Source organism: Antrostomus carolinensis, unplaced genomic scaffold (genome assembly GCF_000700745.2).
Source record: "Antrostomus carolinensis isolate BGI_N321 unplaced genomic scaffold, ASM70074v2 scaffold596, whole genome shotgun sequence".
In the NCBI taxonomy this organism is placed as follows: Eukaryota; Metazoa; Chordata; class Aves; order Caprimulgiformes; family Caprimulgidae; genus Antrostomus; species Antrostomus carolinensis.
Window position 1 is genome coordinate 33,991 of NW_010322291.1, and position 26,610 is coordinate 60,600.

Consider the following 26,610-nt stretch of genomic DNA (forward strand, 5'->3'; position numbering starts at 1 on the left):
GAAGGGTTTAGAGGGGAAGCCGTAAGAGGAGAGGCTGAAATCACTTGGTTTGTTCAGCCTGGAGAAGAGGAGACTGAGAGAAGATCTCATGGCGGTCTAGAACTTCCTCCCAAGGGGAAGAGGAGGGGTGGATGCTGATCTCTTCTCCCTGGTGACCAATGCTAGGAACAGAGGAAATGGTAGGAAGATGTGCCAGGGGCAGGTGAGGTTGGCCATGAGGAAAAGGTTCTTGAGGCAGAGGATGGTGGAGCACTGGAACAGGCTCCCCAGGGAGGTGGTCATGGCACCAAGCCTGACAAGATTCCAGAAGCATTTGGCCAAGGCCCTCAGACATATGTTCTGAATCTTGGGATTATCCTATGCTAGGGCAGGAGTTGGACTTGATGTTCCTTGTGGGTCCTTTCCAAATCACAACATTCTATGATTCTATAGCAGTGAATAAACTGGGTGAAGACCTGTTCTTGTTTTACTTCTTTACTGATAAACTATCTTCTTTCACTCCCAAGATAATGGTTGTTTTCAAACAACCTACTGGGAAAGGTCTTGGGTTCATATTCACCCAGAACTAGTTAGGCATTGTTTGAGGGAATGTAAATCAGCTGTGAGCCAAGCCATTTCACAGACTGTGCTAACACAAGCAAACACTGGGCAGTGCTAGACTACATCTGAGCTAGTAAACTAACAAAGTGCAGCCCTGAATACTGGCCTTTGCTTCTCTGCTGTTAAAACGTCAATATGGCCCATGACACAGCTTTGCTTGTGCCAGCAAGTATTTTCCCAAAGAGTCTGGCCATGGTTGAGAGGTAAGCATGGAAGAGGGATCATTTTCAACATATATCAATGTAGACAAGTTGTTGTGGAGTACAGGGGAAAGAGGAAGGAAAAAGTCCTCAGCTAATTATTACAATGTGTACCATACTCAGGCCCTGGTCCTCTCAAATCCAAAATATTTTTATGAACAGTGGTATAGCAAAATAAAAGAAACTAAGAAGTATTAACATAATGGTTTCGTTACTGTTAAAGGGTAAGGGCAGATTGGGTTGTTATACATCATCCTTACTTTTTCAGTCCTCTTATTATCACCTTTAGTATCTGTGGAATTAGTTTCAATCAGTTTACCTTAATTCATACACTGGTCTTCATAATACTCAGTCATTGTCATTCAATAAAGGTAGATGTAGGTTTTTTGTGATTATTAATACGAAGTCTGAGTCAGAACTCAAAACTAGTGTGAAATTTCAAATAATAAGATAAGTGAACAAACAACAGAAAGAGTCTGCAAATGAGTAAGATGGAATGTGTGTGTTGAATTTAGACACACTATTAACATTTGCTCTAATAACCAACCTAAAATGTAAAACTCCTGAGTGTGGTGTTTCAGCCCAACCCTCTTAGGACAGATACACATTTTGTCCAGCTTACCTGAAAAGAACCCAAGCCCAACTCAATATAAAGGCGAGCTTCCAGACCAATACTTTCTGGGAAAAATGCAAATACAATGTAGTGCACTCCAAAGAGGGGGATCAAGAGTAATGTGGATTTAGCAAGTCTCCTGGCAAACCAAGAATTAATGAACAATGTACTGTTAAAAATATTAGTGACAGCAATTACATCTTAGAACAAATTTAATACAGAGGACAGCTCCATAATGGAGGCAACTACAACCAACAAAGTTATGGAAAGATCACTTTCCACCAGTCCCACTGTCAACATCAGGTGAACAAAGATTAACAAAACAGCATGCAAGTTTTCTGGATTGACCTTTAAGGGTTCTTCTCCTTGCTATACATACAAAAACAGGGACACCAAACTAAGTACTCTGATCTCCTCTCCTGAGACTAATCCCCATCACTTGTAGGTATTCTCCATACAAGTGTCACAACTTCCGAAACACTTAGTGGAGATCTAATCATCACCATCCATAGGATTTGATTCAGTTGTTTAAACAGTGGTGTGAGAGCCATTGATGATGTCCTAGGGTGTTCTACTCGGCCTTCAGTTCACTCCAGAAGGGTGCAGGTTTAAACTAGGCCCTCTGCCATAACTAACAGCCATACCTACATAATTTAGGATGAGTTAAATAGCTTGCTAGAGTTCTCTGACTGCACTGATGAGATCCCCACTGATTGTGAAGGGGATCATAAACAGCAAGGACTAGGTCCAGTTACCAGAGCATCAGCATCATCTTACTGCTAAGAATTTATCTGCATCTTTCTGTGGCCATATGTGTGGAAAGGACCGGAAGCAAGATGGATGCATTACCTAATTTTTAGTGTTTACACTTTCAAACTGGGTCCTTGTTGGAGTTGTAATACTTTATATTTTACTTTTCTCATTGTGCCCAACACATCCAACCCACCGTCCTCTCCTGAAGAAAAAGAGATGTGATATTTGGGATGAAAAGGAAAGTTTACATTGTTATTTCTTCTGGAGGTTTCTCTTTTTATTAGTAAAGAGTAGAACATTTTGTACTCCTGCCCATAAAACATCTCTTATAGTAGCTAGAAAAGGTCAGTATCAAGTGACCCAGAAATACTTACACAAAGTGGCTTGAATGGCTCCCTCCTCCCTCTTGAGATTTCAATTTATGGACTAGAATTCTGATCACATTAATAAATATAATAAAGTTAATCTGAAAAGAGAATACAAAAATCTGTAAATTTATGACAAATTAGGACATAACTTCAGCTGACACAAATTAACTAAAAACCCCCAGTCATAGGAACTGCACTACTATAAACCTGCTCAGATCTGCTCTCAGATCAAATGATAACATTAGAAATAGTATTCATTTTCCCACCAATACATAGTTATACATAAAGATATGTTGAAAGTAATGTTGAATTAATATAGACCTACATATCTCAATATCATTTTGTGTCTAATATTAACTACTTGGAATTCTTGTCAGCACCTAGCAGATCTTCACTGTGTAAATAGTACTCCCTGTTTCATTCATTGTTTATGATGGGGATTATAACAGATACAATCTTAAAGTACATATTGTTTGCTCCCTATATTTAAATGGAATAAATATGTGCAGAAGGGAGATTTTTTGCCTTAAGTTTACATCCTAAGAGTTCATTTTAGAACTACACTAGATAAAATGATCTATATGTACTTCTTGTATTAAACCAGCTTCGTATTCTGAGAATCTTGTCAGTATGGATTGTCTTTCTTCAGAAATGACTTAGAGAGACACAGACACAACTGTGGTATGTGGAAGAGAGGTGTCAAGGTGATTCCATTATGTTCTAGCATGACTCTAGAAAATATAGGATTTGCTCTTTAGGTTGTGATTTAGGTTGTTTTGGGAGGAAAAACAAAACAAAAAGAGAAACCACAATGGTAAAACAAGCATAAACTACAGTAACAGAACCATATACTATACTATTTGAAATTCAGTACCATAGCATGTGCTCTTGCTTTCCTCCCAGTTTACTGAGAGACTAATTTAGCTTTCATATTTCAAAAGATACCCAAGACAAAATGAATAAAAACATACTAATACAGTTAACACAATGGGACCTTTGATGATCCATAACACCACTCCGTTTTCATCATCATCCCAACATCTGAAACAGCAAACAAAACCAGTCATGTTATCTATCCTATGTGAGTCTTTCACAACACATTAAAGTATTTCTGTCACAGAATAGGAAAGTGATGGACACTTAAGTTTTACGTCACTATTTAAAGGCCTCTGCCAGTACTGATACCTCCCTAAAAGTTTCTGTGAAGCCCAATCTAAAAGAAGTTTAATCAATAAGAAGCAAAGGTTGAAGAACCATAGTGGTCAATAAACGTTTCTGCTCTTCTGCTGAAAAAGTAACTGGTTTACAAGGTACAAATCAGAGACTAAACTACAGTGCATTCACAAATGTAATGACTTTGGGATCATAAGGAAAGTAGACAAGAAAGATCCAGACCCCTAGTAAAAGTACTCTGAAGGGAGAGAGCAGAGTGGGCTTTTGGTCCTTGTTTTGATTCTATGCATGGATTTAAGATCAAAAACATTCCAGTTTTAGCTCCCTCCAGCCAAGTACCATGCATGCTAGGTTATATCATGTTCCCTTTTCCTGAAAGAAGAAGAAAGGAAAGCAGGATGTGTCAAATGTTGTCAAACATAGAACTTAATGCTGCTACAACAATAATCTTGGTCCTGAGTAGGTAGATGTAAAATACCTATCATCCATGTGAAATGACCTCAAGGCCTTCAGGGCAGCTCTTACTAAACAACCAGGCTTCATACCCAGCTCCCATATTAAAAGATTATTATTATTATTATTAATAATAATAATAATAATAAAAATAAAATCTGAAAGAACTGAATGAAAATGAAAGAATAATCTACTTAACAGGACATAACAATGTATTTGTTTGGGAAGTACTTATTTGAAGATATTAGAGTTAGTAATATATGGTTGATTTTGAACAGGAACAGTGATTTTCTTAAAATGTATTTATTTCAAGGACTGAGCATTAGGGAACTAAATGAAATTTCAATACTTACAATAGTATTTCCAGTTTTTATTACTCCGTCAAAATCAGAAGACTAAAAATTATTTTCTCACTTATTTAACCCAAATCATCACACATACAAAGTTTAAAAATTAGAGGCACAATTTTGGAACTTTTTTTTTTTTTTCTGATGTGTGTTTAATCTCTATTTTTTTCCCTGTCAACAAGTCAAAATACAATACAACTAGGACGTCCTTGATTTCCTTACCCAAGCTCTGACTTACCCAGTATTTTGTCGATGGATTCTTGTGAGGACCCAAGTAAAGATCACAGCAGTGGGAGCTCCTGGAAAAATCAACATGGAACACAATATAATTGTTTTTAATAACATGTCCTGTAGAAACTTTATTACCAGAAGGTTCACAGTGCAGCAGGTTGGATGCAATTGTTCAGACAATGGGACAGACAATTTAAAATAGCTTTATGAAAGAACTTAACTTGCAGTTCAGGGAAAGGGGAAAAAAAGGGGGAGGGGGGCAAAAAAAAGACAAGGGAATTAAATCAAAACAAAGGAGAATAGGAGATGCTGTCAAACTATGTTTTAAAAAATAACAGCTAAGAGTTACTTGAAGGTTCAAATATTAATTACAAGCACTTGTGAAGCTGGAGGAATCACTTATTTAGCCAACTCACTTTTATTTTGTTAATTGTGGTCAACATACAACTCCTTGTACACTAACTGGAAGAGTTAACATTTTTGTCCTGAGGACCCATCGACTGATGAACATTCCATGAAAATTTAGCTAAATCCAGGAACTGTTGATTTCTAACTTCACTTTGCCACTGCATAGCTTTCTGTATTTATGACTGAAAATTTATTTCTTTTTTTTTTTCTTTTTTTTTTAAGCAGACCTATAAACTAGCAATTGCTTTTGCTCTCCTTCTATGGAATTGAATTTCCAAAGACTAAGTGACTTTCAAAGCTGACAAAAAAGGGCCACTAATCTGAAGCAGGTGACATTTTCACTAATAATTCTATAGAAATATAGGTAATATCTTTCTAAGTATCATTTGACATCTATAGGAAAGGCTCAGAAATTGTCCTTCCTAATGTTACACCTTTGTTCGAGGCCTTTAAACTGGGATCATACTCAGTTCAAGTTGTCTTTTTAATTAATGAAGAGAAACATTTACATCCATATTACCTAAGATTTGAGTTTCTCCTGAGATGTGCCCGTCATTGATTATAGAAGGTGGTGAGCACTACCATACCATTAATTGAGGTAGTTCTTTTGTTATCTCAAGTTAGCTGTGATTAATAATGCTTAAAGGATCTATTTTCAGGCAATTATAATTGTAATATCTGCAAATCAACAACCCCTGGATAAAATTAAGACTTTTTAAGTTTAATTACATTTTTAAAAGTCTGTGAAACTGAAGATGAAGGATAAATTACTATAAATAGTAATTTATCCTTCAGGAGAATATGGATTTCACTCCTACGCCAAAAATGTTAATGTAACGACTCAATTTGTGTGCCTCTATTTTAGAATAGCCAAGGTGAGGTACAACAATATCTGAGAGTCACAATAAACAATTCTTTGCAGTGAAAGAAATTTTATGTATTACATGCACACATTCTGGCAGTCAGAGGTAATTTTAAGTGCTGTATAAACTCAAAGGATTCCTTTAAGCCAGAAGGTCTCTTAAAAAAAATAAAAATAAAAAAAATTTTTTGATTCCTAAACCTGAACTGACATAGTTTAAGATTAATCTATCTAATTCTGCTTACTAAAAGCAAACTGTCAACTTGAAGTTAGTAACCCAAACTTCTTTAGTCAGTGGAGTAAAGCAACATGTTTCCACAATGTTATCCAGTCACATTACTCATCTTCTTGAGGACTGGATTAATCACCACCACGGCATGCATACCTCGCTCCACTGACTGCAGGAGAAACCTGGAGAGATACTTTAGATTAGATGGCTAACTTTTAAATTACTGTGGTTGCATGAAATTTATTTCAGTCATAAAGATGAGTGCTGTAGCCTTTTGAGTAGACATATTGTCATGCTTCTAGTAATCTACCCTATCCTCTCTTTCAGAGTTTTGAATGATATAAATATTTGACAATATAAGAAAAAATACAGCATAATGGTATAGTTTTGATGTAGTAGTGCTGGATGAATGGACATGTCTCATCAGAAAAGTGGCACCTTTGATAGGCACCTTTTATCTCAGAACAAATATTTTATCTAGTTCTGAAAGTAAATGGAAATGCTAAATAATACAACGAGGAAAAGAGTACTAACCCCAGCCAGTAAATATGAACCACCATATATACTGCTTGTCTGAAACAAAGGTCAACAAAAGTAGAGTTTGCAGGTATATCCCTTCTATAAGAAGCCAGAAGAAATTGGCTAAAATGCTGAACTGGAAGAATGCCACAGCAGCCTTACAAGCAACCTGGAAATGCAGAGGAAGAAAAGATACTTAGGTCTACTGTCTGTTGTGTCTGGCTTCTTTACAAGTATAAACAAAAATCAATTGTACATACAAGAAAGAAGAAATTATTACAAGACTTCTGTAGGTTTGGAATTCCATCATTTCTATTGACTTTACTTCAGGTTGGGGTATTTTTTGTTTGTTTGTTTTGGGTTTTTTTTTGTCAGGGAAACATTCTTTTCTTATAGATTAAATTCTTTATTGATAGAAATTGTTAGAGCCAACAGACCTGTACTGTATATATCAAAGCTGAACGTAGCCATAGCACTTGATCTTTGGGCTTGTGCAGTATAGTTTGTTTCAAGATTTCAGTTCTAGCAAACTAAAGAGAAATGGGATTAAGAAATCTCCATGTTCTCTTCAGGTTAAGAATTAAATGTTAAATCAATGATAAGAAAGAGGGGAAGTTTAGTACCGTTGACATTAGGCAGTGGTCCATAGTTTCATCTGCAAACAAAACAGCATCTTTGGTGAAAACAGCAATAGCTCTCAAGATAAAGGAGACAAACAGGTGCATATGGATGTAATTCCGCGTACAGTGGAATTTTCTGATGTGGAAAGAGAAAACAAAAATTGTTCTTCAAGAGAAATTTCTCATTGTCTTATCAAAATTCAAACAGGAATACAGGGTGACTGCAGACACCTTCCAAAGCAAATAAATGATATGTCACTATTTGAGAGGGAGTGAGACATAAGGAAGCAGAGCAATTATTATCTAATAAAAGTGCAAGTTTAAATGTCCTTGAATCACCACACATTTAAAGGAGATGCCAGAAGAAGAGTAACACTGGGATTCTTGGACTGTATTACAATAATGACTTTTAGTTATTCTAAATAGCATTTTTTTTGTTGAACAAGCTTGCAACAGGCTCTTCAGCCCCTTTCTGGTCAGAAGAGAAGTGGGTATCAGTCACACATTGTTGAATGGCTGCCAGAGAAGTGGCTGCCTTACCCTAGACTGCAATAGTCTGATGAGGAGTTGCTGAGGGAACTGGGGTTGTTTAGTCTGGAGAAAAGGAGGCTGAGGGGAGACCTTCTCATTCACTACAACTACCTGAAAGGAGGTTCTAGTGATGTGAGTCTCAGTCTCTTCTCCCAAGTAACAAGTGATGAGAGGAAATGGCCTCAAATTGCACCAAGGGAGGTTTAGTTTGGATAGTAGGAAAAATTTCTTCACCAAAAGGGTTATCAGGCATTAGAACAGGCTGCCCAGGGAAGTGGTTGAGTCATCATCCCTGGAGGTATTTAAAAGACTTGTAAACCATCCCTGCTTAGGGACATGATTTAGAGGTGTACTTGGCAGCATTAGTTTGATGACTGGACTTGAGGACCTTAACAGTCTTTTCCAACCTAAATGATTCTATGATTCTATTTCCCTATATTGCCCTGTCCACAGTTTTACCTTAAGCTGAAGGAATCTTCTTCAAAGTTTGGACATACCAACCTCTTGGTCCTGGAAACCTCTATAAGTGACATGACCTTTGAGGCTGCCAACCCATTCCAGTTAAGAAGTTGTTTCTATGCTCTGCACACCTCTCTGCAGAGTAGGCTAAATGCTTTTGTCAAAGTACATCAGAAAAAATCAAAACCAGGATCCATTTCCTAATATCCAACATCATCAAACATGACATTTAAATTTCTTTAAATCTCTTTTTATAGCTCCCAATTATGGAATCAATGGTCTTTCACAGAGGGAATTGACAGTTTAGAATTACTGCTGGTTCAGGGGCATGAGACACTCAGTTTCTGCAGATTATGTCCTCCTATGCACGGGAGGAATACTTATGTTAGCAGTGAGAACAGGTTGGAGCATTTCCACCGTAGAGTGTCATGAAAGGGACTAAGACAGACTGTCCAGTCAGCTTTATTGTTTTAACATCTGCAGGGAAATACTACAACTTGAATAGAGAGGGACCCATTGCCATCAATGGTGTTATGTCTGGGAAGGATTTAGAAATAATAATTAAAAACCCCACAAAATAAAAACACAGAAGAATTAGGATGAGGTTATTTTAAGACATCCTAAAAAAGAGACCATTTGCTTTTACCTGAAGGCAGCAAAGATAATTAGAGCTGTAATGAGTGAAGTCACTGATGCTGCATAGCCAGCAGTGTAGACACGCCAAAATGCAGAATAATATGATTTCTATGAGAAAAAGAGAACACAGACCAATGCTGGTTATATGCAGCATGCATGCTAGTGTGTTTATTTCATTAAGATACATTAAGATTCATTTTCCCTTACTAGTCAGTCCCATCACCTATGCACTCTGTGTGCTTGAGATCTGCTTCAGGTTTCTCTCTCCATCAACACACCTTTTTTTTTTCTTTAAATCCTACTTAACCTTACACATAAGACAGGTTTCACAGCCCACAGCCTCATCTGCAATAGTGAGCCCTTTGAGCATGTTCAACAGGAAAATATTAACTTTGTTAAGTAACTACATTTTCTCCTATAGGTACATAAAGAATCCAGGGCACTGAAACAGGCTGATGGGTGATTTGTGAATTTGTCAATATAGACTTGGGTTAAATTTGATAAGTATTGGTTTTCATAAACAGCTATAGCTAAAAGAGAAATAAAACTTGCATTTTGCAGGAGAGGAAACTGAAACACTGTGAAACAGTCACATCTTATTGTGGAGGTAAGAAAATTAAAACCAACAAAATAACTTCAGAATCTTTACTTCTTTGAACAAACAATTCATCCAGTTGCCGCATACTATAACACTGTAAATTCTTTATAGTTCATTTGTTCGTTAGTTTTGCATTTAAATATCCTATGTCCTAAGGAAAATAAAGCATGTTTACATTGGTTTAGTTATGCAAATGTTATTCTGATTCGCTACAAGATCACCTAATTATTTTAAATCCCAAAGAAACCAAATTGTCTGAATCCAGGAAAATTTCCTCTTTGCAAATGCAATGCAGACTTTGTTTTCTAATTGATCCAAATTCTGTTTATCCAAAAAGCAACAATTCTAAGTTAAGCCAACCAATTAGCAATTTTAAGTAAATCATATAACTCTGACATTTTCGGAATCATCCTGCTGTTTCTGAAACAGTCTTAATCTTTTATACAATATTTTCAAAACACAGGTGAAAATTAGAAAATAGGTTCTTCAGTTGAACAATGAAGAATTTAGATGCATTTTATCTGCTTTTGTAGGGTAGAAAAAACCCCAACACTATATGCAGAAGATATCATAAGTCTTCAGTGCAGATATAAAATACAAAACAAGTGGTTTTCTTAGAATGTAAGTGGGATTCTTCTTTCTTACTTCCTTATGTTTACAATGCTGTAGAGCTCACTGATCTTACCTTCCTTTTCTAGATGTTGTGGTCTATAAAAGCTGCAGTTTCAGCATAGACCTCGGCTTTGTCCTGAAATCTTCCACACTGTTAAAATGTAAATATAATCCCTTGCTTGATTTCAGCCTGGACCACCTACAAACTATGCTAAACTAACCATGAGTCTACTCATTAACACCAAGAGGAGACAACTGAATAGAAAGTGCTACCTGCTGCTCCCTTGCTTTTTATTAAGCCAAATTTGTCAAACCGGCTCTAAATATACCTAAAAGGTTTAAGCTTAACACTGGAGACAGGTAATTATTGGGTTGTGAAAAAGCTCTGATGTATGGGAGCACCCAACTACTCAGCACACCCAGAAGAGTATGTTCTAGAGGTATCCACAAGCAGGAAATAAAAACCTCACCTGATCCTCAGGCCCTTTACTTGAACCTTCATCAAACCCACAAGCAACAGTGTATGGTGGGAATGGTTCTGACCAATATGCCTCCTCTGTACAGTTTCTCCGAAGGAAACCTTTAATGATAAAATATATCAAAGAATGAATTATAGGGGGGAGTATTCCTCAAGTTTGGACAAGAAACAACAATTTTTTATTTCTACTTAGATTCTCAAGTTAGGTGTTTACAAGTCTAGTCATGTTCAGCAGCATTAGCTATAGAATTATAATATCCTATATATCCATCATTTGACAAGTTAAGACAGATATTCCCATTCATTTCAAGATGAAGTGGAACTTCTACATTTCATACAGTAAATTCCTTCTGCAAATTTAGTCTTTACAGAAAGAAAATCAAATTCTGCAGTCTATCCTGCATTTACAGCATAATTTGTGCTTGTGGAGAAAGTTCTGAGCCACCTCATCTAGCTTTAAAGTTAGATAAAATCTCTTATCTTGGTCCTGTTTTGACTGAAGGGTTAGAATAGAATTTGATTCTATGACTTTATAAATCAGTGATTCTATGACCTACTTATACATCAGCAGCGTAGTGCAATTAACCGCATTTTTTAGACCACCAGAAAGACTAGACAATTCAGTGCAGCATAACACAAAACAAATGAGTGTCAAACATTGACCATAATCCAAGAAGTCTATCTCCTGTATGACAACTGACATAAGATAGCTTTGAGTATCAGGGAAATATACAAGTTACGGAATCTTTACCTATCAGAATTTATTTTGAAAATATGTAGGGATAAAAATAATAGGAAAAAAACCATCTTGCCATGGACATTGGTGATTTCTTCAAAAAATTTTGGACAGCGAACTTTAACCACTTCCCCAAAAGTGGCTCTGGGCCAGCAGGTTAGACCATCCCAATCTTGGGCACATCCTGAAAAAAAAGTACCTCTAAATAAAGAAACACACAGAAAACATCACACAATTGATCTTCCATAATGAGATTGTCTGTGGCTTTTCCACTAATTCATATGCATGAAGAAGAGCCACAACGGCACATGCAGTTCTGAAAATGAAGGATTGTGTTGTTTTCTTTTTCTCCTTGGATACATCATCTCTCACATATGCACTTGGCTTTCCAGTTGGGCCTTTCCCCACCTTATCTCATGTACCTGAAATTCAAGCAGACATACTCTGAAAGTAAAATCAACTGGAGCTCTTTCTATTGTCAGAACAAAAGTCACTGAAATTAAAATATTGAATAATCATTACCGCTTGAGATTTCTCATTACTTGTTTCAGAGTCTAACTGAAAAACATCAGACTTAAAAATTCAGCCTTAGTCTCTTGATTCCATGCTTAAAGTCTACCAGTTTCATATGACTTAAATGAAATAATATAAGGACTGAACTCCTGGTCTTCAGTAATCAATGGGATTTTTACTACAGGCTTCCACAGGGATTAGATTCATCACGAACCAGAAGAACATCTCCCCGTATCATAAAAAATAAACATCATTAGAAGTAATCCTGACTGGTTGGCATTCACAAGGTTCCCTAAACCAGAATTTGTTAGCTGATGACACACGGTGTGTTATTAGCTATGAGTCTGATAAAATGGGTTTTCTGAAGCTATAATTAAACACAGATTTGTCACCGATGCATCACATTGAGACTCAAGCTGTGGTCACGCAGTGTCTGTTGGCATGTAGGTGTCAGTGCAGCACAGAAAAATTATCAGCTTGTAAAGCTGCCTAAATCAATAAAAAAAAGCACAATGCTCTAACCAAAATTAATCTCTAGATAGTCATAAGGTGGATATAAAGCAGTGCATGAGTTTTATTTGGGAAGCATTATTTTCTTCCACTAATTCTTTTCTCTTTCCTCTGTCACTGGTAACAAGGTAAATCTTAAATTGTCAAGAGCCAAAATGTGGAAGCAATATTACTTGCCTGTAAGCCAAGCAAAGTTACTCTTCAGCTTCCAAAAAGCTAGTCCTGAGAATCTCCCACAGCATTATCATCACTGCTGGGAGGAAGACATTCCTGGTATCCCCAATTTGCCAGATGGGAAAACAGAAGCTCTGATTCATTATCTCTAATTTTAATTGTCTAAAATATGTTAGCTAATCTTAGCTATATTCCCTCTATCATCAGTAGAAAGAGACAGGGACTTCCACTGCATGATTCATCTCATATATTGGTGGCTTCTTTCTGAGGACAGGATGAATCACTCGCTGCAAATACCTTGGCCTCTCTGATGATTATAGGCTAAATTAGGCTTCTAATTTTCAAATTAATAAAGTCAGGTAATATGAGTCCCACTTAGACATGCAGTGTCCCACACACTTATACTTAGAGATTTAAAGAGTCCCTCTTAGAGGGACTATAGGACCTTGAAGGAGCTGGGTCTAACAGTCTACCACAGTTGGCAATGTGGGGTTAAAAACAACCATCAGGTGAGGTTATGTAGGAGTGGAACATGTATGTTTTAAGTCTTAGATCTGGCTTCATTTCCAGTGACTTCTACAGCTGATATCAAAGAAAGTGCTGAGGGCAGAGGCAGCAAGAGCATTTTAGAAGCCAAGGTTTTCGGGAGACTAATGATTGTCCAAGTCACCTAAGACTCCATCAAGACAACTGCAGTAGGAATTGTATCAAGTAATGTTGGCATCATAGATATTTAAGTCTTCTTCAGTAACACAGAAAAACAAGCATTTTTAGAGCTTGATTCGATTGACCTATTTTACACATCTACTGCAAGACGAAAGGAATTGCACCCTGGACTCTACTAATGACACTCATTAAACACCACTTTGTACAACAAGAATAAAGTGGAACTACATTAGACTAAAAAGTCTGCAATATAGTCTAATTCCAGCTCAGATTCTCTGTGAGTGCCGAGAAGTGACTCTGTACAAATTGAGATCTTTCAGTTTTATGTGCCGTTACTGAAAACTGAAATGCTGAGAAGTGATTCTGTACAAATTGAGATCTTTCAGTTTGTTTTATGTGCCGTTACTGAAAACTGAAATGCAAGACAAGGACTTTTACCAATCTTAGTCTAGTTTTAAAATACCCCAGATAAAATGTTGTGGATTGTTTTTCCAGGTCTAATGTTTAATTTTAAACTATATTGAGAAAGGCTGTAAATATCAGAACAGATTTTCATTAATGTTTTTCCATCTCTAGGGAATAAAAAGTGGAAAGGGGAGCTTTGAGATGATCAGATTTGACAAGGTCCAAGATTTTTAAATATTTTAACAGATTTTTGAGTGGGTTTTATTTATTTATTTTAGTAGACTTTGCTACAAAGAAGATTCCCAAATCATATAATTATGTTTCTGCTAAAGAGAAAAAAACTTGGAATATCATACTGAACTTTTCAAATAAAAAGTACGTGTAATAAATCATTATAGAAAATGCCTGATTTTTGCCAGGACTTTTTTGGGGGGTAACTGGATGTTCCAAGTGCAAAATATGTCCAGGAGGTATTCTGGACTTAATTAAAGAGAATCATAGAATCATAGAAACATCTAGTTCCAACCCTGCTGTGATGAGCAGAGACACCTTCCACTAGACCAGGTTACTCAAAGCCTCATCCAACCTGACCTTGAACACTTTCAGGAAGGAGCAGCCACAGCTTCTCTGGGCAACCTGGGCCAGTGCCTCACCACCCTCATAGGAAAGGATTTCTTCCTAATACCTAATCTAAATCTACCCTCTTTGGAAAAATACAACTGAAATAGGATGGGCAAGTACAAGAGGAATACCAGACATCCTAAGGGAAGCATCTAAACCAGAGGCTATGGAAAATGTTCTAGAGACACCTATATTTCTCTATTTCCTTTAAGGGAATCTAAAAAGACAAGTCCTGACTTAGATATTGAGTTTTTAAAGATGTCTAAAATCAGATGACATAATGCCCCAGCCTATAGAAGGAGAAGCACTTCAAGCTATTAAGAAGCCAAATAAAAAGAGGAATCAAATATTGGTTTAGCAGAACATATGGTAACCTCACATTGTGCCTCTGAAGCAATACAAGAGGAATTCATATCAGTGTTTGACAATCAGGACCATTACCTTTAAGACTAGGTGAAACAGATTCATTCTTTTCCAAGCAGAGAGCCTCTTCTTTCACCACCTGCTGGAATATTTTGCATTCTGGATGTATTCCCTCAACCTTGGTGAGAGAAAGACAAAGCAAACCAAGAAGTTTTGTGATTATCGGAATGAGAAGAGACAGGTTTTTTCCCAGTTTATATCTCATGGTTGATACTTTTTTGGTCCAAGAATGTGAAAATTCCAGCTGAATAATCTTCTGCAAATAGGACATGTAAATAGCAAAAGAACAGAAAAAGAGAAAAGGAGGTTGTGATGTCATATGTTTATAAATTTATATACGCATCTGTATATGCATACTCGTATAGATTCTTCTGTGTATCATAATAGTCAAGTTCATGTAGCACCTCTTCTCCAATCTCAACATTTATACCACCTCTCCTTTAAACCTATGGGTTTTTTTCAAAACTTAAATGGATTTAACAATTTTTGGATCTCCACCTCTTTGTCAACTGACCAAAACTGGACAAATCCATCAGCTATAGGAATATTCACACTGAGTCCTCCAAAACATACACGCAGTCTGGCCATATGCATATTTCTTCCTTGTAAAACAAAAAAACAAAATTTCTTTAAGTCTCTGTCTTGTTTGTGGGGTTTTAAAAATTATTTTTAGTTAATTATTTGAGTGTTCAGAACTACCTATTATCAAAATATTCCTCTTTTGATTCTTGGGAGCTCCTAAGAATCAAGTTTTTTCTATTCAAGGAATTAGCCCTTAATTCAGTGATAAATTCTTAATTAATCTTCAGGATCATGTGCCTACTCTGCTTTGTTACTGATACTAATAGAATGGGCTCCTGGTCTTTGTGATTTTGAGATTATAATGTTATACAAATTACTCTACCAAGAGAATGGTGTGAGCTCTTCCCTTTGGAATGTAGTTGGTATAATTATAAAAAGAGAAGCAATAAATAGGAACAGAAGTTTTATGTCCATTTAGGCTTATATAAGAAATATTGAAGCCCAAGAATTTACAGAAATTAGAAAAATAATAGTCTTGGCCATAGTTTAATCTGATTACAAAATTGTATCAGCATTTTATCTGAGGATGCTACACATTACTTAGACAGAGGCACTGTTTCCATTTTTGCCAGATGAAGAAATTAGAAAAAAATGACTTGTTTGGGGAGCTTAAGGAATTATATTTATCTCACAGGTCAAGATGCCCACATTTAAACAGCTAAATGGATTTCTAGACATCAGTTGTTGAACAAGGTCTGGGTTCATCTTCTTAAGTACAGATACTTAATGTCATTTAGATACTGTCATGTGTTTCACTTGGCCTCCATCTCCCACTCATGTCCAAATCCACAATATCCATGTGTATCCACAATGTCCATGCCTAAATGTGACCTTGTCGTCTGAGCTTCTTTTGCAGTCTATGGAAATTTAAAAAGTTGGAGTGGTTAGTGCCATTTGGGATGCTATAGCATAGCTCTCTAATATAGATTCTACATTAATCAGCCCCATTCAGAAGTCTTAAGCACATTATTTTATGTCTCAAATAATTCTACACACCCATGTTTAGGTAACTGAGTTAAACCCAGAATCAGAGTTAATAGAGTCAAAAGGGTCTAGAAAACAACTGAACTGTATTCAGACAACCGAACACTGCACCAAAGCCTCCTTTGGGATGATAAGGTTTTCAAGACATAGGGAATCATACATGGAATAGAGCAAAGGGTTTGCTTCTTTGCAAGCTATGCTATTCACGGACATGATGGATTGAAGGCTTTCTGAGATATTTCTGAGGAAGACTGTAGGCTATTCTAAATCTCCAATGACTTTGAAAACACAGTACAGATGAAAATATCACTGTTATACTGCATTTTCAGTCTCAGGAAGCTGATTCATTGGCCTTCAGAATGTTTTCAGTGGGCAGTGCAACCAGGAATACTTTTAACCCCACAGGTTCTTTACTGGAAGTCATGTAGACTATCACATCTTAGCCATAATATCTTTCTAGGGGAAAAAAATAAGAACACAATTTTATCTTTAAAAATTTTTAAAAATTCTTCCTGTATCTGGGTTTTAAAGTAGCATAAACAGACTGCTTTTAATTATGTGGGCATAGACATGGTTCATACATCTTAATATTAGAACAGAAAAAAGATTAAGGACATTGCTTGAAAAGAAAATTAAGACATGGCTTTTTAAATGCATTATATAACTCCAGTGGGTAATTCAAAATACATTTTATAAATCAGCATGAGTGACTCTTAAAATAGTCCTTCTTGCTCTTCAACTATAGCTACACAGTTCTGAAATGCATTTTTTCGGGTATTAATAGGTTCCCTGTTCATTGCTTTATCTTTTAACATACATTTCACTTTGCATTCAGCCTACATAACAAACAAATTATTTGAGTAGTAGTAACAACATGATTGCTACATAAATCCTTCACTATTTCAGTCTATAAAATGGATTCAACTGGACAGGAAAGAAGTAATTTCTTCACTTTCTGGAATTTCTGGACTCTGTTATTGCTAAGAAACTTTGTATTTGGAATATTTTTAAGCTTTATGTTTAAAAGTCTTGACAACTTGACATGTTGCTATAAAGCTTACCATCTATACTGAGTCTTCTGGCAAAAGGTTTGAAAGCAATGGCCAGTCATAACCCAAAATAAAATCAAAACCACAAAATGAGTTTTGAAATGCCTTTGAGAAGCAAACACCTGGGGAGCCTTAACTCTCTCACCATGCCAGAGATGCTGGGAATTGGGGAAACGGAAACATAATTAGTTATTAAAAGTTTCAGAGGAGAAAGGGTTATATTTCTCCAAAGGCTGACTTAAACAACACATGCAGGTGGAACATAAATGAGGGGGTAAAGAAAAAAATGACACATATATAAGAAACTGAGAACAGTGATGATGCTTCAATTTGTTGGTTTTCCTCAGGCTTTGAGAAAAAGAAAGACATTAAAACATTTTACTGTTAAAAAAAAAGCCTTCTGGGCAGAACACTACCTGGGATTTGTTCGATATGGGTTACTTATTTTTTGTTATTAATATCACAGTGCCTTGAGAGAAAAGTGCATGTTATTGCTCTAATCTTCCTACATTGGTTAGGTGACAGGGCTTTCTAGAAATCAGGGTCACTGCATTTGTTGCAGGAACATAGCAAAATTTTGGAGGCATCTGCTGTAATGACTGAGTTCTTTTAAGAAAAAAAAGTAGCTCCTCTTCACCTTAGAAAAGGATAATTTTAGGAACCAAAACAAAGCAGAGATTTCTGAGACAGGGTTGTCCAATCTGACACAGTCTTCCTGGCCACAGTAAGAAGTGTAAGAGGCTAATTTAAAATGCTACTTCTTGGATCAACATTTCTTAGCAGCTAGGAAATAACCTTCCACATTGAGAAGTAATCACATCACAGTGGGATGCCTTCACCCCAAGGCTTATACAGAAGACTTAGAGGTTTAATGCAGGGCTGTAGGTAGCACTCAAGGGATGGGGTTTTGCATTGCTGAGCATCACAATATGAAGGTCTTTTTGCTGGTTTGAGCATTACTGACCAGCTAAAATTCACAAGGCCATCTTAACTAAGTACAAACCACTAAAACAATCTTGCCTGAAACAAAGACATCACAGTGAGAACACTAAAAAGTTACCTGTGATAGATGTGGGCATGGTAAAAAAGTGATACAATTTAAAGAACCAGATTTTGGGCTTGCACTTTCTTTTGGACTTCCTTTTCTTAACGTCTCTAAGGTTATAACATTGAAACCTTAAGTGGTACACTCACTGATAGTAAGTATAATATTGTTTTGTATTTCCCTTGCTCTATGGTATTTTATTTATTTGCTCAAATCTGAGCAGAAAAATAAATCTAAACTTTTCACTTTGATTTGTTCATGTTGGACAACAACAGACTTAACAAGAAATGGGAAGAGAACATCCTCATGCCTTACTTAGTGTAAGTTAAAAGCAATTCTTCCTGAGAGCCCATTCAAAGATGGTGCCTTTGGGCTGTTGTGATGGTAAAAAAACTGTAATTTAGATGTCACATTAAAGACAGATCTTCACTCATTAAAAAGTCCATTAGCACACTTGGGGAAAAGTAGGGACATTTTCTATGCTCTCTGAAAATGAGGGAAATGTTTCAAAGCTGGGCACCGAATATATTAGGCAGTTTTGAAAAAGCAATTCCATGGGATCAAAGAACCAGAAATAAATTGGTAACACTTAGTCTTTTTGAAAATAAATAAAAAATTGAAGAAGTAGATAAATTCACTGGTAAGATGGGAAGGTTTAAAGAAGTTGAAGGGTTTTTACAGTGATTTGGTTTAGTTTCCAATATAGTGCAATCCTAAAATCTTACAAATAGGTTTTGCATCAAATACATAAATAATTTACTAAGAATATTCATGACTGTTCTTTTTGCCTCTGTCTCTATAGCTTGCATTCATATCTCAGTTCTCATCTCAGAACTCCTCTGAAAACATCTTTGTACTCCCTGTTCTCCCTGTCTGTGCTTCCCCTGTTCAGTTTTTCTAATGTGACTCTGATGTCTGAATATTTTAGCTTTCCCTTATACAAAATCAGAGTTGTCTGACATTCATGTCACACGCTGACTCCCAGCTTGGAGGATTAAAACTCACCTGGTGTTTTAAGATACAGAAAGGCACACCAAAGATATTCAGAACTCCTGCATCCTCTGCCAATTTTTAACCATGGAATGACATTTTCAGTCAGTCCTGAAAGTTGGCAAGTGATGCCAAAGACAGAGCCTGGAGAATCAGGATATGCTCTGAAATACATATATTTTTTTTCAACTGAATTGTTGATGAACAAGAAAGGCTTATAGGATGGAAACAGGCTCATGAAAAATGTTGAACACAGGTTGAATAACTGAAGAAGACAAAGAAACTTTATAAACTTCTTAGACTGTGGAATATATCTCATCAAAATCTTCCATAAGGTCTGTCTCTTTCCATCTGCTGAACTCCTTTCTCAAAAGCCAAGTGCTAATTAGCAAGCTTTGAGACTGGGAAGCACAGGTCACGGAAGTCAGAGCCAATTTTCACATGTGTTTTGAAGGGAGCTGGGACTAACCTCACATTCCATAAGTTCTTGTCCCTTTCAGTACAACTACATTCACAATCACCAAAGTAAGGATCTTCCTATCCACTGTGACCTGTAAGTAATTCTGAGATATTTATAGTGTAATATATACAGTATCATGTTCTGTCAGAAAACTACAAGAAACTATAAAAAATAACCAAAGATTTCTTATGCAGAAAAAAAACGCCACTGCTCAAACGCACCTGTAAATATAGATGAGCATCCGCTTTGTTTCTACCACATCCACGCCATGTTTACCACTCGATTCTGAATTACTATAAAGCATGAGGAGTGACTATATAAAAGCGTGACTATATATAAAGCATGAGGAGTGACTATAAAGCATGAGGAGCACAGCAGTGATGTGACTCCAGTCACCAGCAACATCTTTAGTTATCTTAGAAAGTCTTGCCCTCAATTTGCAAGCTCTAACATAGTCTTGATCCCAGAAGCTTTCAACCCCAAAGCTAAAAATCTATTTCCAGCCTTTCTTTTGAGTTAGTTAAATAGATTATTTCAGGAGTCTTTTTCACTGAAAATGACTACCTAGAGGACATTTTCCATGTTTGTTTTCTCTTTCTAACTCGATTACCTATAGAAAAAGAGAAGCTGAGACACCGATTGCCTTACAGTCAAGATTGTTTTTAAGACATTGAAATAATGCTTGAATGCTCCTCTGTGTGTTGGATTGTATTCATCTGACTGTATTTAACTGCATAGCCTTATACAGAACAGTACTTGCGATACATACATATCAATGTATATCAATATATGTATTTAGTTATAGGTATCCTTTATGTGACAATACAGCTGTACTAATTTATTTTGTTTATAAAGCTTATGTGATTAATATTATGTTGAGAAAAGCAAAAACGAGTTTAATAGCTCTATGCTAAATTTGGTAGATCATTTAATTACTGCTAACACTTAAAGAATAACAGAACACTAATTAATGAGGATCCTCGTTTTCTGCTGTTGCAAGTATTCCTCCATATTAAAGATAATTTTCTCCCTTTCTACACATGTAGCATGTTTGCCTAAAGGTGGGGTTCACATCTCCTAATCACAAAGAACTGAAACCTAAATATCAAAGTCCATCAGCAAGTTCACTCGAATGAACCCATAGCCATTGTTCTTGGAGTGTTTATGCCTCTTCCTTGTAGTATTGAAGGAGGCTAAATGAGCAGCTTTAGACAAAATTCTTCATTTTTGGTAGATAATTTTAGGTGATTAATCTAAACTCTCTCATCAAGTCTTCTTTAATGATCAATGAAGGCAGACAAGCAGTTCCAGGGAAGGATTCCTCCTACCTCTCTCAGACACCTAGTTGAGGACAGAATGACTCATTGTACAGGAGCTTGTCTCCCTCCATTAACTCCTTCCAGGATAATGAAACACAAACAGGCTGATTCTTCCACATCTCTAGTTCCCTGTGGAGGGGAATTTAAGGCCTGTGGGGAGTGGATCCCTCGAAAGATGTATGTCACTCCAAATTAGCCAATAGTAACTATATAAAAAATTTAGGCACCCAGCTCTGTTTTATTGGGAACTCAGCATCTTGCTATGGATTCAGATCCATATGTCTATTACCACAAGAAAAGCTTTGTCAGACCAAAAGTATAGATCAATGATAACCCATCTATGTTTCCAACCTCACCTCCATTCATTAGACCAGACTGAACCTCTTCCCTAGAAATGAGAAAAACTGTTACGTGTCTGAAGAAGAAAACAGTTTATCTCAACAAGAAGGACAGGGAGTGAAGAGTCTTTTCTGTTCCACATCCTCTGTTTCCTGAGATTCTGAACTCTTTAAGACAGGAAAAGTAATTTTTATGCATTTCAGCACCCACTGCTCTCTGTTCCTTGTCACCTAGAAGCAAATGGTAAGGATTCTACTCTTCAAGGCACAAAGTATATCCTGCAACATACAGCTCCCTGTGGAGCTGATAGGAGGTAAAAATCACCAATTTCACAGAGGAATTTTCTGATTTATTTTCATATCTGAATAATTAATTATTTGCAGAATCCACACTAGAATTATTTCTCTGTTCTGACATGATCCTTTGAAAAATGAAAGGACTGTTTACTCAATACATCCTGTGGGTCTCTGGCCTTCCCTGACTGTCTAACTTAGGGTGCAAAGCTTCCCACAGACCTACTTTGAGATATGAAAGCCACTGATATTTAGAGCACTGACTCTTACCACACATGTTGTTGAAGTCCACATATGAACAATAGTTTGAGGTCAAAAGCTACGTAGAGCATGCGGTTTATAGAATCTCTTTTATTTATGGGCACAGTCTGCTACGATTTGCTGAAACATTAAAATGATGTGTGGTAGCCCACAGATGTTCATGATACATCACTTCATGTTAGCTCCAGTCTGCCAAGAGCTGCAAGAATAAGTTGTGTCTCTATAATGTGTATAAAGGTTAATCCAGATGCCAAAGTCACTCTACCTGTAGCTGTGTCACACTTTAAGCTCAGTTTTCCCTGAAAGAAAGGTGTTACACATGAAAATAACTACGCATGACAAGGTTTACACAGCAAGGACCTTTATCCTATCACTTGTGCATAAAGCTGTGTAAATACAGAGAAAAAAAAAAAAAAATCCAGAGGATGTGAGGTGCAGGTGTGAAAATTTACATCCCATCTTTCACCTTTTAAAACTGAATAGTCAAGACCAATCTGTGACTATTTAGGCTCTCACTATTATCAGAGGAAGAAAACAGGCCCTAAAGGAACGCTCACCCCATCTGTCTTTCTCAGGACAAGTTGAAATGCCTCCCGGGAAGGTGACTGTCTCCTCCTTGATTATAGTGACAGTCTGAATCCCAGCCTACATTAAACATTTAACTGTGAAATGGCTAAAGTTAGAATTAATGAATCCCCAGGAATCCCATCAATAGGAAGGTTTCCAAATACTTCTCTGAAGCTGAAGATTGAGGGGAAAGAAGGTACAATGACTCTATTTGTACCTACACTAGCTTTTGTTAACCAGCCCAGGCAATGCCAGCTGTAAAGCAGGGGACTTAGGGAGGGATATACGTGCTTGAATTGTGTCTCTGTGCTCATACATCTTCCCTGATGTTTATTGTTATCATCTCACCTGCTGCCTCTAGTGCATAGCAGACAAAAGATGGTTTATGTTCCTGCTTGATGATATTAACAGATGCCTTCAGCAGTAAGAAAATCAGTGCCCTCTCAAAGAGGTAAATGTCCAAATCCATCAGGAGGAACTATTCCTAGTTATCCTCCTTATTCAACAAAGTTGCCTTTCTCAGGACAACTGGGACAGCAAGGTGTCCCCTTGTGTCCCTCTAAAGCCGTGCTACAGCTATTCTGATTTAGAATGCTTCTCTGTCCTTTGGAAACTGCAATTTTAATGAATGGAAATGAAAAGACATTTATTAATAGCACCTTAGGGCTGGAAAATTTTAAAGAAAAGAGCTGGGTCAAACCTTTAACTCAGGATTTTTTTTTCTTTCCTTCCCTCCTACATCTTCATCCTCTTTTTTATTCATTTTCTTAGTTTTCTTTCTTTCTACCTGCTCCCTGTTACAAGAAAAGTTACCCTGCCTCTGTGGCCAGCCCTCCCTGGATGCTGCGGGACAGCTGCAGAACCATCCAGCCGTGACCAACAGTGTGAGGAACCAGATGTGCCATTCCCCACCTCCCTCTCCGACCCCCCAACCCAGAGGGACCATCGTCGGGTACTCACCAGGGGCAGCAGCAGCCAGCACAAACTTCTCATCCTCAGCAGCAGCCGTCGGGTTCTCCCTGCTCTCTCTGCTTGTTGTGAAGCTGCCAAAAGCCGAGGTTCAGCCCGCCCCTACCTGTCCAAGACCCGCCCCGGGAGCTTTTCCCCGGCCCCCCCGAGCCATTCTGGGGGAGCCTGGTACCTCCCCGTCCCGCTGGACCAGGATTGCAGTGGAGAGAAGGAGATGCTCCAGCATCCTCCTGGGATTTTGAACGCACCTCTATGAATGTGTCCTCTGCTCACCTGTGATGGTGTGCTCCCCCCTCCACCTGATCTTTATTTCCCATAACCCTGTTGAAGTGGTTTCACTGGGCTAGCCCTGGGCTAGCACTGGGCTAGCACTGGGCTAGCAGCCAACACAGCTGTTCGTTCACTCACCCCCATCTCCTGGGGACAGGGGAGAGAATTGGGGGCAAGGGTAAGGAGACTCATAGGTTAGAGATAAGAAAAATTTAATAATAGAAATAAAATAAAATAATGCTGATATTAAAATTATAATTATAATAATAATAGTAATACAATATGCAAATAAGTGATACCCAGTGCAATTGCTCATCACCCACCGACCAAGCCCGGCCCGTTCCCAGGTAACGATCCCAGAGGAGCGACAATCCCGAACTGAAACCGCAATCCCGGAAGAACGAGAGCCCGAGTGAAAGCCAGAGAGAGAAGCTCCTCATGAATATCCTGCCCATAACATGACATGATATGGAATATCCCATTGGCATATGCAAATGCTAGTTTAGCTTATTAATTTAAATATTCCTCACCTCTTGCACTTGTAGACTGGCAAAACACAAAGTCCTTCAACTTCCAGCAACAAAAGTGCAAACACTGGTATGTTCTCAGTGTCTCTCCCATACCTAGTCCCATAATGAAAACAAACCACAGCACTACTTCAGCTACTAAAAAGAAACCCAGCTCTGTCTCAGGTAAAAACCAGGACAAAGTGATAACCACCAGTGGTGACCATTATGGATGCTATTTGGTTGTGGTAGCTGCATCCAGCTCAGGGAAGATGAACAACACAGTAGCCCAGGGCTAACTTGGGCAACTTGCTCCAACAACAGGGGCTTGCTGAGTGTGCACTGACCAAAATATGGCTGGTGTGCAAAAATGACCATAGGTCAATCATCTTACTCCATCAATAGTGGACAGTCCAGGGCCCATGGAGCTCTCCTGAAATGACAGTGGACTGAACACCAGGATCTACCCTCTCAAGGTTAGTCCTCCAGGTTGAGAGATTCCTTGCCACAACAGATCCTTGGCAAGTGACTAATAGCTGCTAAACTGCAAAAACTGAGCTAAGTGACAGAAAGGATTGATTGCACATATATATATATAATACTATAGACATAAACAGTTGACCAAGACCAAGTCTGGGGCTAGGATTGGATCCAGCTGCACCTAGACTCCTCTCTGAAAAGGAGTTTAGAAAGCAAGGGGGTCCTTTCCAAAACCTTGTGACTCAATGGGAGGGTCTCCCTGACAGTTGTGTCTGACCCTGTCCTCTGTGCAGTAAATAATCAAGTGAACCTCGACATCGAATCTTGTTAAATGAATGTTGTGTTAACCTCTGAACTTTGTTAATTCACTATTTTGTATCAATAAATCTATTATTACATCTCTCTTACAAGTGAAATGCATAACTCACTCTGACTCACTACCTGCAATATCACCCACCTGCAAAACTGCTGGGAGCTGAACACTGACTGGTCTTTTAAGGTATATTTGGAGGCAGATGTTCTCTGGGCAAGAAGTGATGCTGGACTCACCTCTCCTCTTAATAGGCCCACGCTATGGCTGGTGGCAGGAGGTTTTCAAAGGATCTGGGTTTTCAGTGGGTCTGACAGTGTGATATTCCCTGAGGACTCTTAGAGATGGAGTTTCTGGGTTTTGGCATCTCCCTGTCTCAAATGGAACACTTTCAGCAGTGACAGAGGATTTCCTTCACAAGCTGCATAGAGTCTTTCTGGCCCTTGTGTTACACAGATGCCCCAAATGTAGTTTTATTTCTTGATGCAACAGGTAAAAGCTAAAACCTTTCTTGTCTACATCTTGGATTTTGAAGAAGAGAAAAAAGAGGAAAAAAAAAAAAAAAAGTATTTTTCTAAATATCAGGGTGGACCTAGGCACCAGTTCTGGGTTTTGCCACAGAAAATATTGCACCAAACTATTTTCAGGGCCTGGGAGAACAGGAATTGTGAACATGACAAAAGTATTTTTTCTTCATAAAATTTAAATGCTGTTTCATATCCTGTTTATCATTCATTATTTCCCAATGGTGTTAAACACATAAGTTCTGTATAGTCAGAGAAGATTCAGGGCTCACTTAAGTTACCCCAAAATAGGCATTTAATGCCATTAGAGGAAATATATATTTCTACAATTTTGACCATAAGTGCATAACTCTCCTGTAAATCCTATCTCTTTTTTTTGCTGGCTCCACCTAGATATTTCAGATATCCAAGGGCACCTTGAGTGACATTCCTTACTTATATTTAAGAAAATGAATCATGTCAGTGGTATCTATTAATTTCTCTCTTTACATCTTGATAGTCCTGACCAAATCTCTCTATTGTAATGGGAATCCAGACAACTTGTACATGTGTGGACAGCTGTATTAAAATGCTGAAAGGTGGATGCTTTGTATCAACGTGTATCCCATATTAATCTTGCAAATCAAAGGAAACTGGGTCTAAAATAAAATAATAACCCCAGGCTCTCACTAGAGAGAAAGTCAGTTCTATAATCTATACAGAATAAAGAGGGCAGTGAAGGCATAGATTTGTGGGATAACATTTGTAACCTAGTTCTCATTTACCTCTCCTTTTCTATGTTGGTCTTTTTTTAGTGCATAAAGGCATGTGATCACTTAGCTGCACAGATAAGCCTTAAAGGCTACTCAAAAAATCAGGTTTGCTATAAAATAAAGATATTAAAACCTGAAAAAAATAATCTGAAGTCTGATTTTAACTGGTTTT

The 26,610-nt window shown here is 37.5% G+C and overlaps 1 protein-coding gene across 1 annotated transcript in view; it reads right to left on the bottom strand.

Annotated features, from left to right (window-relative positions):
* The window catches only part of LOC104526645 (vasoactive intestinal polypeptide receptor 1), a 26,332-nt gene extending 2,680 nt beyond the window's left edge, over window positions 1-23,652 (bottom strand). The window contains exons 1-11 of the mRNA XM_010170169.1: window positions 23,588-23,652; window positions 14,757-14,856; window positions 11,503-11,610; window positions 10,683-10,792; window positions 9,013-9,110; window positions 7,380-7,512; window positions 6,772-6,925; window positions 4,746-4,806; window positions 3,506-3,575; window positions 2,541-2,632; window positions 1,423-1,552 (exon numbers count right to left, since the gene is read on the bottom strand). Coding sequence (XP_010168471.1) covers window positions 1,423-1,552; window positions 2,541-2,632; window positions 3,506-3,575; window positions 4,746-4,806; window positions 6,772-6,925; window positions 7,380-7,512; window positions 9,013-9,110; window positions 10,683-10,792; window positions 11,503-11,610; window positions 14,757-14,856; window positions 23,588-23,620 — 1,089 coding nt within the window. The 5' untranslated portion in view covers window positions 23,621-23,652. The remainder of the gene's footprint in view (window positions 1-1,422; window positions 1,553-2,540; window positions 2,633-3,505; window positions 3,576-4,745; window positions 4,807-6,771; window positions 6,926-7,379; window positions 7,513-9,012; window positions 9,111-10,682; window positions 10,793-11,502; window positions 11,611-14,756; window positions 14,857-23,587) is intronic.
* Between the last annotated feature and the right edge of the window lie 2,958 nt (window positions 23,653-26,610).